Here is a 14872-nt window from a genome sequence, read left to right as displayed (position 1 = left end):
CACACACACACACACACACACACACACACACACACACACACACACACGTATAGGAAAACTCTTCAGCTTACCCTCCATAGGAACTGGAACATTTGCAACCTCATCAGACATATATGACTATCCAGCTCCCCAGAGTATGTTGTCAGCCTTTGGGTTGTGCCAGTCTGCTAGGTGGAAAATGTTATCTCAATGTAATTTTCATGTGTATTTATCAAAGTTGAGTATCTTTTCATTGGTATAAGAGCCATTTGTATTTTCTATTATGTTTTTTGTCCATTTTTCGATCAGGCTTTTGATCTGTCTTCAGTTTCTGGGAACCCTATATATTAGGGAGAATAGTCCTCTGTTATATGAGTTGCAAGCTTATTTTCCCAGTTTTGTCATGTGTTTTTGACTTTGTGTTCCTTACTTCTTTTGGATACAGCATTTCAAACAAATGAAAACAGCTAACTTAATTTGTACTTTTTTTGTCTTTTTATTTTGCTTAGGAACCTGGCTACTGTACCTGCCATGTACTTGGAGCATTGGTCTGGCAGCTGAACCAGGTTGTTTTCCAGATTGGTACATGTTATCCCTCTTTGGCACTGGAGCTGTTCTGATGCGTGGAGCAGGCTGTACTATTAATGACATGTGGGACCAGGACTACGATAAAAAGGTAGATTCGTCCCAGAAGGGAACAGAGAGGCTCCTCTCAATTCTGCAGAGTAAGATGGTGGCATCACTTTTGAATGCCACATAAAGCAACAGGATCATTTAGCGTCCTCACTGAAATCCAGCGTAAGAAGTGCCAGTATCAGTTGAATAGCTGGTGTTGCAAAGTGCGGTGTGCTTCCTTTCTCAACAGAGGAGCGGCCATGGGGGCAAGGTGTGTACATCATTTTTACAAAACGAATTAGAATTTGGAAGGCCAGAGAAAGGATGTTGGGAGTGAAGGTGAAAATTCCATTCTGAACCTTTGGGTGTCTAAAAGAACTGTCATCCCTTCCTTTGAGATATATGTCAGATCTTAATTTAAATGAATCAAGGCAACCCTATTAGCATTTGCTATAATTATTTCTTTTAAAAACATAATTTTATTTTTTTCTCCTTAGAAAAATAATACATGTTTATTCTGAAAAATTCAGACAGTACAAAAATAGAAAGGATAGAAAATGCAAGTCTTCCTTATCACCTCCCCCAAGCCCCCAGAAAAAACTTCATTTAAAGTTTGATACATCATATGTCTCTAGATTATTTTCTATGCATGTTCTAATGCATGTGTGTAATTATTTCTTTGTTCTTCAATAGACCATTATTTTCTCAAGGGAATGGTCTGTCTTGTTTGCCTTTTATTCCAGCAGACATACTATAACAAGTATAAAATCATTAAATGCTTGAGTAAATAATCAAGTAAATGTTCAATTTATAAGAAATCCAGGGTGAATTATGTGAAGTAAATAATCATGTGACACTCACATAAAGTGAATAATCTTCCCTGGTTTGCCTTTCATATAAGTCTTAGTTTTCCTTAAGCAAAGCACACCCATAATGATTTTTAGCTTATAGAACAGTGTCACATTAATAATTTTTAAATTCAAAAACATTTATTGAATACCTACTATCTATGAGACACAGTGACAGGTTCTAGGATTGTGTGGATGAAAGACAACATTGCTGACTTCAGTTTAGTAGCTATCAAGAGATGGTGTCCACAGGGCACTTACTGCAGACCACCTACCTTACCTTAGCATAATGCAGGGGGTTAGAGAGAAGTTTTGATGGGGTGAGGTGGGGTAAGGTGACTTTGGAACTATGACAGACTAAGATGGCAAAAAAAGCCTGGACAGGAGGGTGAAGGTCACTCTAGGCAGAGGAAACAGCAGACACAGAGGCATGGCTGTGAGATAAAATATATTATGCTTGACAACTGCAACTATGTGGTTTGTGTGTGGCTGGAGGGTAGGATAGTGGCAGAGTGGCAGGTGATGCATGTTAAGGCATCTCTATGTCTCGCTGACCATTGGGATGCTTTGATCTATGCCAGGAGATGCGTACTTTCTTGTTTTGGGGGTTTGCACATCCTGGTCAGTTTTTCATCTGCATAACCATATTAATGAGGCTTCTGGCCAGTATCACTTCAAAATAACTATTGAACACATTTAGAGCAGCCTAATGTCAAAATCCTGGTTGTGATATTGTACTGTAAAGTTTTGCAAGATGTTACCCTTGGGGAAAACTAAATAAAGGATACATAGGATCTCTATATTTCTTATAATACAGAGATTTTTTTAAAAAAAATTGCATGTGAATCTACAATTATCTCAAAAGAAGTTTAATTAAAAAATAACATAGGACTTCCCTGGTGGCGCACTGGTTGAGAGTCCGCCTGCCGATGCAGGGGACGCGGGTTCGTGCCCCGGTCCGGGAAGATCCCACATGCCGCGGAGGGGCTGGGCCCGTGAGCCATGGCCGCTGAGCCTGCGCGTCCGGAGCCCGTGCTCCGCAACGGGAGAAGCCACAGCGGTGAGAGGCCCGCGTACCGCCAAAAAAAAATAATAATTAAAAAAAATAACATAATCAAACCAACTAACATTTTCTACTTTTTTAATTAACGAAATAGAGCCATTTTAGTTTTGTCTTAAGTGATTTTTATACTCACTAGATAAAAGGGAACTGATTAGATATCTTACATCTCCCCCATGCCATTTTTCTCTGATTAGAGGAATCTACAGTCTGTGGTGACATACAACAAAGCACTTAAATGAGTATTGTATAGCTATGGTTTTGCTAACATGAATTTTAAAATGTTGTGAGCATCTCTTTTACAGAATGGGTTAAAAACCTTGGTCAAATTGTAATGCTTACCTTACATTTTCTTAAAGACAGTATGTTTATGGCTGAGGGTTTTGCTTAATATGTTAGATGACTAAGTAAATTGCTAACACATTAAGTGGTAAGTGAATTGCTATTAGGTTATTTGGGTTAACTGTGTTTTGTTGATGATGTATGTAATCTGCTAGTCATGCGATAAACATTAGGTCCAATAAACATTGAAATAATATCAATGCACAGGTATTAATGATTTGGTTTTGTAAGCTGTGAGCATTCTAGTTTCATAAAAGCCACATAGAATATGTTTTTTGATCATCATATTGCATCGTTCTTTTTCTTTTGATGGAGTGCTTGTTTTTCACCTCTCGAGTCTAGCCAGGCAATTACCATTGTACTGGAGGGGCAGTGTAATTTTGTGGTTAGTACTGTGGTTGGTGGGACTGGACTGACTGTGCTACCTTAGTATCTGTGACCTTGGAAAGTTACTGAGCCACTCTGCCTCAGTTTCCTAAAACTTAGAAATGGCAAGAACTTGTGAGTGGTTAAAAGAGAGTTGTTACAAGGATTCAATGATGTGATGCATATATAGCTCTTAGATTATTAGCATTCAAATACTGGCAGGAATAATCATAATATCCTAAATCAAATACAAGAACATAAATATTATTCCCACTTGAAGCTACAGGGACCAAATCAAGGATGAGATATCCAGTTCTGGCACTAAGCAAGATGAGTCATTACAGTTTTTGACAAACTGTTTTATTGCACAGTGAAGCATGCTATAAATTGGGTCAGCAAATTTCTTCTGTAAAGGACCAGATAGTAAATATTTTAGGCTTTGTGGACCACACAGTCTTTGTTGCAACTACTGCACTCCGTTACAGCGTGAAAGCAGCCACATACAATATGTAAAAAAATGGGTGTGTCTCTTTCAATAAAATTTTATTTGTGGACACTGAAATTTGAATTTCTTATTTTCATGTGGCACAATACATTACTATTTCTTTGTTTATTTTCAACCACCAAAAAAAGTAAAAACCATTGTTAGCTCATGGTTCCAACCAAAAACAGACAGAAAGCTGGATTTGGCTCACAGGCCATAGTTTGCTAAACCCTTGCTATAAATCATACAAAAATATGTTATATTAATTATAGTTAACATTTATTGCATCAGGCATTGCATTCACTCTGTAAGGTACGTGCTATTATTACGTCTCCCTCTCTTTCTGTTTTTCCTTAAATAGGTAAATAACCTAAGCCTGAGGGAGGTCAAGTAACTTGCCAGAATTCACACAGCCAATAAGTGATGGAATTGAATTCAAATGCTAGGCTCTCTAATCCCAGATCCTGAGTTCTTAACTTCCAGCAATGCTGAAAATTTTGGTTATGCTCTTTATTTGTGGTTGAATTTAGAATAATCACATTTCATGATCTCTTGGAAGGAAAAGAACAATATATATTACTTGTTCACATAATTGCTCTACCTATATTCTTACAGTGAGTTTGCCCTTTATATATGGGTGCAGTTAATATAAGATTACAGCCCCATTCCTACGTAGACTGGCAAAAGCACTCCCACTTTCAAACTCAGATAATCTGTCTTCTTTCTTCATGTCTGATATCTGATTGCAGTGCTTCCCATACTCAAAGCATTTACATGATATCAGCCTTATCTAACATGCTCTGCACTTTCCTCTTTCCTGAGAATTCTTATTATTTTTGTCCCTCTTTGCTCCATGGAAATTGAACATATACTTGCTAAGCTGGATAGGTAAATAGTTAGATTACGAAATTGCTTTGTTTTGTTTGTTTGGAGATGGGGATAGGAGATGGAAAGAAAGAGGAATGAATGGTGGGAATTTTTAGTTCTTTTCAATGCTATTTTAAATAGAAGTTTTGATTCATGGTAGTACTTCCAATGTTCACCTTTTATTCATATTTCTGCCTTAGTACGTACCATGGGCCAGTCTCTTGAGTAAATGTTTAAGTAAATGATTGAGCTATTCCCCGATGCTAAGGTATCTGTTTTTATGTTGTTAAGGTTACAAGAACAGCAAGTCGCCCAATAGCTGCTGGAGACATTTCAACTTTTCAATCCTTTGTTTTTCTTGGGGGACAGCTGACCTTGGCACTGGGTGTTCTTCTGTGTCTGAATTACTACAGGTACAGTATATGTGTTTTTTCATAATCATGTAAAAAATCTTTCCTTTGACATAGAAGTACATATAAAATAAAATAGAAATATCTGTATTACAAAGTTGTTTATTACCTAATCAAGCATCTGTAAAGTTAGCAATGTAAGTAAGTCACCACACAATGTAAAGTCAAGAATGCTTTCAGCCAAAGGAATGAAGAGATCAGTGTTTCGTTTTTTCTGCACCACCTCCAGTACTTGCACTATGTGTTCCCTAAAGGACTCAAGACACTTTTCCTAGGTTTTCTAGGTGCATGCGTGGGAGTGTGTGTATATACCCATTTGTATAATTTTATTTATCCTGGTAGTATCTCTGAAGCGTTAGAGGCAGAAGTGATTATGCTTACTTTGCAAAAAGAGGAACTGGGTCTTTCCCAGAGTCGTATTCCTAATCAATGACAGAAGAAAAAAGAACTCATTCTTATACTTCTTAAACAGAGACAAAATTAGACATTTGTGTACCAGATGGCTGCTTACATAGTGCTTCAATAAGACAAAAAAGAGTTCAGCAAATAAGCATATTTTATAGAGACTAGACTTAATTGTATATCTTGTTCTGATAGCTTCAGTCAAGTGAAAACACTTTGAAAGGTTATTCCTGGAGGGGTAGTGTTAAGTGAGCTGTGAGCTTCCTAAAAACATCTTATCTGACTGTCATCCTTTCATAGGTACTTTGTGACCTTATCCTCTTCTAGAGAAGTAACCCCTTGTGCATATAGGGAGGGATATCTTGACTCGAATTCTCTGTTAGGACATCTCAGTTTACTAGCTATCTTAATGTTTGAAAGCAACATTTAGGCAGCAGCACATGGGGCGTATTATGTTGGATACTGGGGCCAGATGCCTTAGGTTTGCTTCCTGGCCCTGCTACTGACTAGCTGTATAACAATTGGCAAATTACTTTCTCTCTTTGACTTTAGTTTTTTCATCTGCAAAAAAACAAGTAGAATAAAACTACCTGCCTCGTAAGGTTGTGGTGAAGGTTATAATGAATTAACATATGTAGAGCAGTTAAAACAGTCCTAATGGGCTTCCCTGGTGGCGCAGTGGTTGAGAGTCCGCCTGCCGATGCAGGGGACACGGGTTCGTGCCCCGGTCCGGGAAGATCCCATATGCCGCGGAGCAGCTGGGCCTGTGAGCCATGGCCGGTGAGCCTGCGCATCCAGAGCCTGTGCTCCGCAACGGGAGAGGCCACAACACTGAGAGGCCACATACCGCAAAAAAAAAAAAAAAAAAAAAAAACAGTCCTAATACGTGAAAGCAATGTATGTGTTAGCTATTCTTATTTTGTTTCATTGTTTGTAACACTTAAGATATTTTCTAATCACCCTTTATGTTAATTAAAGTCCAGGAATAAACGTCTAGGAAGAGAATTTTACAAAAAATACAATTTAGATAAATCATTTCCTCATTAGTGTTGCTATTATTGCCTTATTTACCGTTTTTTTTTTTTTTTTTGGCGATACGAGGGCCTTTCACTGTTGTGGCCTCTCCTGTTGCGGAGCATAGGCTCCGGATGCGCAGGCTCAGTGGCCATGGCTCACGGGCCCAGCCACACCGTGGCATGTGGGATCCTCCCGGACCAGGGCACGAACCCATGTCCCCTGCATCGGCAGGCGGACTCTCAACCACTGCGCCACCAGGGAAGCTCCTTATTTACCGATTTTTAAGAGATGGTGATATTAATCTTTTTCATGTTTTTTCTTGATTTCAGTATAGCTCTTGGAGCAGCATCCCTACTTCTTGTCATCACCTACCCGCTAATGAAGAGAATTACATACTGGCCTCAGTTAGCCTTGGGTGAGCTTGAAATAACTATAAGTATTTCCTTCAATACCCTCAAGCTATACTTTTATATATAATATCAATCAATGCATGTGTGTGGGGTGTGTGTGTGTGTGTGTGTGTGATGTGGCAGAGATAAAATGTTAAGTCAGTCATGAAATTTTCCAAACCAGGAATAGATTTTCATGTTTTAATGGAGGGCAATTAGCCATTTTTATTGGCTAAAAAATCTTGGACATCTGCTAAGATATCATCATTATTATTTTCTGAAATGCTCTTAAAAATCTAGGTATGTCATGAAGAAAGAAAATTAGCCCCTTGACTTCACCGCTCTCTTTAGGTAGTTGATCTAGATGCCCTGAAGATTTTGGGGATTGGAATAGAAAGCACTCTGAGGCAGGAGAACAAGAGTTGAAGTGTGTGATAGCTTAGCTCCCTTTCTGGGAAGCCTTCCTTAAACTTACCAGAAGAAAGTTAGCCAGTCCCTCCTGGGCTCCCATAGCACTCTAATGTGACACTTACTCGTTTCAACAGCACTAATTCAACAGGAAGATATTGAGAGCCTACCCTCTCTTCCCATTAATAAATTGTAAACACCTAGAAGATAAAGCATTCTTTATATATGGATGGTGCAGCATCTAACATGGTGCTTGGCACATCACAGGTATTCAATAAATATTTGTTGGCAGATAGAGGAAGATAGGTAGGTAAGTCGAAACCTATTGCAAAAATATCTACTCCTAGACTTTTCTGTTCTATTCCTAGAATAGAGTATTAAGAAAACTAGTATTTTTACTTTAAATATTTATTGAAACCCTGACTTTTACTTTGTGCCAGGAATCACACCAGGTACTAGGAAAATAAACATGACTGAAACACATTCATCATCTTGAAGGAGCAAGTCCCTCAGATACCTCAAAGTCAGTGGGTCCCAAACATCTCAGAAACCCTTTTTCTCCTCCTCATTGCCTGTTTCCACTTAGAATCCCTCCTCCTCAGTTGATGAAGTACCTCTCCTCTGTGGCCCCACAGAGCATGCATGTCAGTGTACCTGAGGGACTTGCAGGTGGAGATGTCTAGCAGGCAATTCAGTATCTAGTCTGAAGCTGAGGGAAGTGATTAGGCTTACACATAGATATTTAGGAGTTGTCACCATGTGGAGTTTGTTTACAGTCCTCAGGGTGGACTTGAAGAACAAGTGTTCCTGTCTAACTCTTGTTTCTGTAACTTAAAGGGGAAATAGAGCAATAATGGAAAAAACACAGGAGTTTGACTCAGATAGGTCTAAGTTCAAACTCTAGCATCTAATACTATTTATCATTGGTGCCAGTCGTCATACTAGGTAGGATAAATGTTGTTCTCATGAAACCTCCTATTTATCAGGGAGATATTATTCTTTCTGTTAGCTCTGTTATTTTAATTGTTATTTAACCTTTCTGGTTCTGTTTTCCTTTTTTGTAAAATGTAGCTAATAACTACCACATGAGAGACTTGAGAAAATTTAAGGGAGAAAACAGCATACACAGAGCCTAATACATAGAAGCATTTAATACATGCTGATGCCTCTCTCCTTCCCTTTGGAATTCTAAAGTACATTTAGACTTTTCTCCTCTTTCTGTTTCACTAATTATAGGATTGACTTTTAATTGGGGAGCATTACTTGGATGGTCTGCTGTCAAGGGCTCCTGTGATCCATCTGTTTGCCTTCCTCTTTATTTTTCTGGAATTATGTGGACTCTAATATACGATACTATCTATGCTCATCAGGTAAAGAAATATTCTTTTTCATAACTTTGGCTTAACTGTTATTATTTTTTAAGAACTTTAAAAATAAGTACTAAATTAAAGGGAAAGTTTTTTTTCTTTAGGCTTTTAAAAAAAATTGAAGTAACATTATATGTGTCATGTGTACAACATTATATTTCGACTTCTGTATACACTACAGCATACTCAGCATCAAAAGTTTAGTTTCCATCCATCACCATACCATTGACCCCCTTTACCCATTTTGCCCTCCCCCTTCCCCTTTCCCCTCTGGTTACCCCTAATCTATTCTGTGTATCTATGTGTTAGTTTTATTTTGTTTGTTCGTTTATTTCTCTCTTTCTTTTAATATTCCACACATAAGTGAAATCATAGTGGTATTTGTCTTTTTCTGTCTGACTTACTTTACTTAGCATAATACCCTCAAGATCCATCTATGTTGTTGCAGTTGGCAAGATTTTATCTTCTTATGGCTGAGTAGTATTCCACTGTATGTATATACCACATGTTTATCCATCCATCTGTTGATGGGCACTCACATTGTTTCCATATCTTGGCTTGTAAATAACACTGCAGTGAACATTGGGGTACATATATATCTTTTTGAATTAGTGTCTTTGTTTTCTTCAGGTAAATATCCAGAAGTGGAATAGCTGGACCATATGGTAGTTCTATTCTTAACTTTTTGAGGAATCTCCTTACTGTTATTCCGTATTTATATTCCCACCAACAGTGCACAAGGGCTCCTCTTTCTCCACATCCTTGTCAACACTAGTTATATTCCTGTCTTTTAGATAGCCATTCTAACAAGCATGAGATGATATCTCATCGTGGTTTTGGTTCGCATTTCCCTATTAATTAGTGATGTTGAACATCTTTTCACGTGCCTATTGGCCATCTGTATGTCTTCCTTAGAAAATTTCTTCAGGGCATTCTATTCATATCCTCTGCCCATTTTTTAATTGGGTTATTTGTTTTTTGGTTGATGAGTTCTTTATATATTCTGGATATTAACACCTTACCGGATATATGATTTGCCAGTATCTTCTCCCATGTGGTAGATTGTCTTTTCATTTTATTGATGGTTTCCTTTGCTGTGCAGAAGCTTTTTAGTTTGTTGTAGGCTCATTTATTTATTTCTGCTTTTGTTTCCCTTACCTGCGGAGACATATCCAGAAAGATATTGCTAAGACTGATGTCAGGGAGTGTACTGCCTATGTTTTCTTCTGGGAATTTTGTGGTTTCAAGTCTTACATTCAAGTCTTTAATCCTTTTTTTGTGTGTGTGTGGTACACGGGCCTCTCACTGCTGTGGCCTCTCCCGTTGCGGAGCACAGGCTCCGGACGCGCAGGCCCAGCGGCCATGGCCCATGGGCCCAGCCGCTCTGCGGCACATGGGATCCTCCCGGACCGGGGCACAAACCTGCATCCCCTGCATCGGCAGGCGGACTCCCAACCACTGCGCCACCAGGGAAGCCCCTTTAATCCATTTTGAGTTAATTTTTATGTATGGTATAAGATAGTGGTCTAGTTTCATTTTTTGCATGTGGCTGTCCAGTTTTCCCAGCACCGTTTGTTGAAGAGACTGTCCTTTTTCCATTTTATGTTCTTTGCTCCTTTGTTGTAAATTAATTGTTCATATATGGGTGGGCTTATTTCTGGGCTCTCAATTCTGTTTCCAATGATCTGTGTGTGTCTGTTTTTCTGCCAATACCATGCTGTTTTGATAACGATAGCTTTGTAGTATAATTTGAAATCAGGAAGTATGATACCTCCAGCTTTGTTGTTTTTTCTCAAGATTGCTTTGGTTTTTCAGGGTCTTTTGTGGTTCCATACAAATTTTAGGATTTTTTTGTTCTATTCCTGTGAAAAATGTTGTTGGTATTTTGATAGGGATTGTATTGAATCTGTAGATTGCTTTAGGCAGTATGGATATTTTAATAATTTTAATTCTTCAAATCCAAGAGCACGGAATATCTTTCCATTTGTCTTCTTCATTTCTTTTAACAATGTCTCATAGTTTTCAGAGTACAGGTCTTTCACCTCCATGGTTAAATTTATTCCTAGGTATTTTGCTGTTGTTGTTGTGATTGTAAATGAGATTATTTTCTTAATTTCTCTCTCTTTGAGCTCACTTTTAGTATATAGAAACACAACAGATTTTTGTATATTGATCTTGTACCCTACAGCTTTACTGTATGTGTTTATAATTTCTAATAGGTTTTTGGTGGCCACTTTAGGGTTTTCTGTATATAAAACCATGTCACCTGCAAATAGTGATTGTTTTTCTTCTTCCTTTACAATTTGGGTGTCTTTTATTTCTTTTTCTTGCCTAATTGCTCTAGCTGAGAATTCCAATACTATGTTGAATGAAAGTGGCAAGAGTGGGCATCCTCATCTTGTTTCTGATCTTAGAAGGACAGCTTTCAGTTTTTCACCATTGAGTATGTTTGCTTTGGGTTTGTCATATATGGCCTTTATTATGTTGAGGTACATTCCCTCTGTACCCACTTTGCATGCAGCCTCTGATGTCACATGACTGTGATTACAACATTATATGGAAATGCTTACAAATAAAGTTGCTGGAGGAGACCAGTCAGCCAGATGTGAGTGTATCATCAGGACCTAGCTCTACTTAAACAGGAAGGATTTGATGGGAGAGGCAAGGAATAAACTGAGCCAGAAGTGAAATCTGAATGGATGTGGTTAGGTGGCAAGTGAGCATTTTTCCACATGTGTGATTTTAGCAAGATTGAAACTAAAATGTATAAGAAATTATTGAGATTTGAAAACTCTGAAGTAAAGAAGAGCTATGTGAAGAATTAGAGTCTGACTTCTAATTTATTAGTAAAAGTATAGTTGAAAGTCAGTATAGGGTCATAAAAGTACGATGATATGTAGAAATAGGTCTGGAAGATAATTTTAGCAGTAACATTTAACTTTGATTTGGCCTGCACATTCATTTTTGATCAACTGTTTCTGAGTTACTGTCATGTTCTTTAAAAGACAGTTTCTCCTGGAATTAGATGGTAGTGATGGTTGCACAACCTTGTGAATATACTAAAACCACTGAATTACATACTTCAAAATGGTAAACTTTATGATATGTGAATTAAATCTCAGTAAAATCCAGGCAATTTCTTACTACTTTCTCATGTTAGGACAAGAGAGATGATGCTCTGATCGGGCTTAAGTCCACGGCACTGCTGTTCCGTGAAGATACCAAGCAGTGGCTCAGTGGCTTCACTGTGGCGATGCTGGGGGCACTGAGCCTGGTGGGAGTGAACATTGGTCAAACTGTGCCCTACTACACTGCTCTGGCTGCTGTAGGGGCCCATCTGGCTCACCAGGTTTGATCTTTTCCATATCTTTCCCTCTTTTTTCTTTGGTGTAAATTATAAAAATTATTTAAACAGGGCTTCCCTGGTGGCGCAGTGGTTGACAGTCCGCCTGCCGAGGCAGGGGACACGGGTTCGTGCCCCGGTCCAGGAAGATCCCACATGCCGCGGAGCAGCTGGGCCTGTGAGCCATGGCCGCTGAGCCTGCGCGTCCGGAGCCTGTGCTCCGCAACGGGAGAGGCCCTCATACTGCAAAAAAAAAGAAAACCACTCCCCCCCCCAAAAAGAAAACTATTTAAACAAAATGCCCTCTGTGTTTACCAAGCAAGTTAATTCCTTAAACAACTACTTGGCTTGTACTGCCTTGAACTGCCCCAATATGTCATATAAGAAAGCTAGCTGTATTATTTTAGAGAAATAATGTAAACCTAAACCTAGATATTTTTTTTCCTTCTAATTTTCCTAGAATTATTTCTGATGTGTGTCTAGAGAAATTTGAGCAATGTCTTAAGGTTGTGGGTTGAGTTGAATTACTCTGAAAGCAAACTGGTCAACACAACTGTATTGTTTAAATGTGGGCATCTATTGATGGTTAGCAAACTAATCATTCATATGTTTGAGTCACACTGGCACAGGGGCCAAGGCAAGATAAGACACAAAATGGGAAGATGTCAGAGTTCTGCCTACACAGTAGGAAACTGCCAGGATGTTCACCCAGCACCTCAGCCCCACTTGTTTATATGGCAGGTCTACATCACTGACTTCTGTAAAATGAATAAACTAAGTAGAATTTAATTAAATAGGTTGCTTGTAAATGGACTGTATTTTTGCATCAGTATTACTGTTATTTTCTTTGGACAAAATCGAGAAGATGCTAGTAAGCCTGTATTTAGATGATCTATTTTATACAGATCGGTGCATGTGTAAGCAGGACTTGCATAACATGGTATGAAGGAAACTAAAATCTGATGTCCATAAAGTAAACCACATACTATATCACCTTCATTGTTTTCCTCACCAGGAAAGCTAAAAGGTTTGAATTAGTGATTCTCCACATTTCACCATTTTCCTCTTCAGAATTTCTCAGCATCTCCTTTTGGTCATTACTCAGCTCCACGGGAGTTGTTATCATCAGTTGATTGTCTGGTTAGGATAATGGATGCTTAGCAATATTTAAGCGCCTGGATATTAACAGAGGAAGGCAAAAATTATGGGGATAATCACAAATATAGGAAATATTTGGAACCCACTTTATATTCTGAATTGCCTTTGTGGTCCTCTGCCTAGTCCTTGACACGGTACTTTAAGATGGACATAGTCTTCTAGTATTTGGAGAAAGGAAATCATGATAATTTTAAGCCTGCAGGTCACATAATAAAGAATAGTTGAGGGCTTCCGATGCTTAAGTCCAGGGAAGCGTAAAATAGGGACATGAGACTTTCTCAATATATTTGCAGGACAACTGTGGAGAAAAGAGAGTATGTTTGGTCGCTACCTGCAGATCTAGGATTTTAGGTGCCCTTCTCTATGTGGGGATGGGAGGGAGATTTTAACATCTATGGGGGTATTTTGGGGTATCATAAATAGACTGGGGAGGGACCACTACAGGCATTTAGTGAGCGAGGGCCAGGTACATTAAATATCTCTTGATGCAGTAGACAGCCCTGCACGGTAGAGAGTTGTCCTGCCCAAATGTAACTTGTTCCTCTGTTGAGAAACATTGCTCTGAAGAATAGAGCTAAACTGGAGGGTAGGAGTTATAGAGAGCAGATTTTAGATCAATCAGTTTAAGGAAGAACTTTCAAAATAGAATTAAAAATAGCATGCGTTGCCTCTCAGAGTGTTCGTGCACCCGTCAAGTGCAAGTTTTTAGCTTAGATGATATCCATTGAGAGATATGGTAGATTTTTTCTGCATTGGAAAACAATCTGGGGTATATTAAAGGCTTCCCATTGCTTAAAATTCTATAACAAAGTGCTGTTATCTTCTTCACATTGATGTGTTTATTTGTGATGCCTGGAAGTCCATACTGTGTTCTAACATGGCATGTATTCTTTTCTTATAGATTTACACTCTGGACATCCACAGACCTGAGGATTGTTGGGATAAATTCACCTCCAACCGAACAATAGGACTAATAATTTTTTTAGGAATTGTCCTTGGGAATTTGTGGAAAGAAAAGGAGACAGATAAAACAAAGAAAAATATAGATAATAGAGTAGAAAATTAGCAAATTAAGTTTATCTGGGGATTTTTAAAACAAACTTTTACAAAATACTCTCAGGTCTTATTACCACATAACTAGATTTGAATAACAGTCTTACAATATGTTAATGAATTACAAACCAGTAGATGAAGTTGTAGAGCATTTTTGCCTGGATTTTAGTTCAACTATGTACTAGTCAAATTCTTCCCCATCACAGAAACCAGGAACTCTTCAGGATTTGCGATCACCTGGAGTATTTAAGTTATAATTCTCATCTGCAGTTACAGGAATTATATGAGTTTTGGCACTTTAGAAGAAAACTTGATGTGTGTCTCATCAAAATGACTGTCTTTGTAGGAAAATGGACTCTCTTTTTAGGGCAAAATAAAAGCTGCTACAGGAAGTTGAGGCTTATTGTTCTTTGCGTTGACCTTTACTTACTGCCAAAAGCTGTAATTCAGGAAACCGTTCTGTTTTTTATATTTTAGGAGAATTTAAATCAGTAAATAAAATTTTTTACCTGTTGTACCTGTACATACTGCTGTTTGTTACCAACCCTGACATTTATTTGAGAGGTCTCTGTATACAACCATAGTGACCAGAATGGGCAGACAGTCACTAATGATGATTTTAATTTCTATTTATTTATTTTTTATCTCAGGTGATTGTAATTGATAGGATAGCGGTATGTTGGCTAGGTGTAGTAACTGTTTTTTCCTTACCCCCTTCAGAATATTCTCAACACAGCAGCCACAATGATTTTCTTAAAACCTCT

At 38.3% G+C, this 14872-nt stretch overlaps 1 protein-coding gene across 1 annotated transcript in view; it reads left to right on the top strand.

Annotated features, from left to right (window-relative positions):
* Positions 1-14622, top strand: part of COQ2 (coenzyme Q2, polyprenyltransferase) — a 19103-nt gene extending 4481 nt beyond the window's left edge. The window contains exons 2-7 of the mRNA XM_027087561.1: positions 489-655; positions 4853-4974; positions 6720-6805; positions 8424-8557; positions 11715-11903; positions 13957-14622. Coding sequence (XP_026943362.1) covers positions 489-655; positions 4853-4974; positions 6720-6805; positions 8424-8557; positions 11715-11903; positions 13957-14121 — 863 coding nt within the window. The 3' untranslated portion in view covers positions 14122-14622. The remainder of the gene's footprint in view (positions 1-488; positions 656-4852; positions 4975-6719; positions 6806-8423; positions 8558-11714; positions 11904-13956) is intronic.
* Positions 14623-14872: the final 250 nt, after the last annotated feature.

This window comes from Aethalodelphis obliquidens, unplaced genomic scaffold, assembly GCF_003676395.1.
Source record: "Aethalodelphis obliquidens isolate GAN/ISIS:26980383/991018 unplaced genomic scaffold, ASM367639v1 scaffold59, whole genome shotgun sequence".
In the NCBI taxonomy this organism is placed as follows: domain Eukaryota; kingdom Metazoa; phylum Chordata; class Mammalia; order Artiodactyla; family Delphinidae; genus Aethalodelphis; species Aethalodelphis obliquidens.
This window is presented reverse-complemented; position numbering and strand designations above follow the sequence as displayed.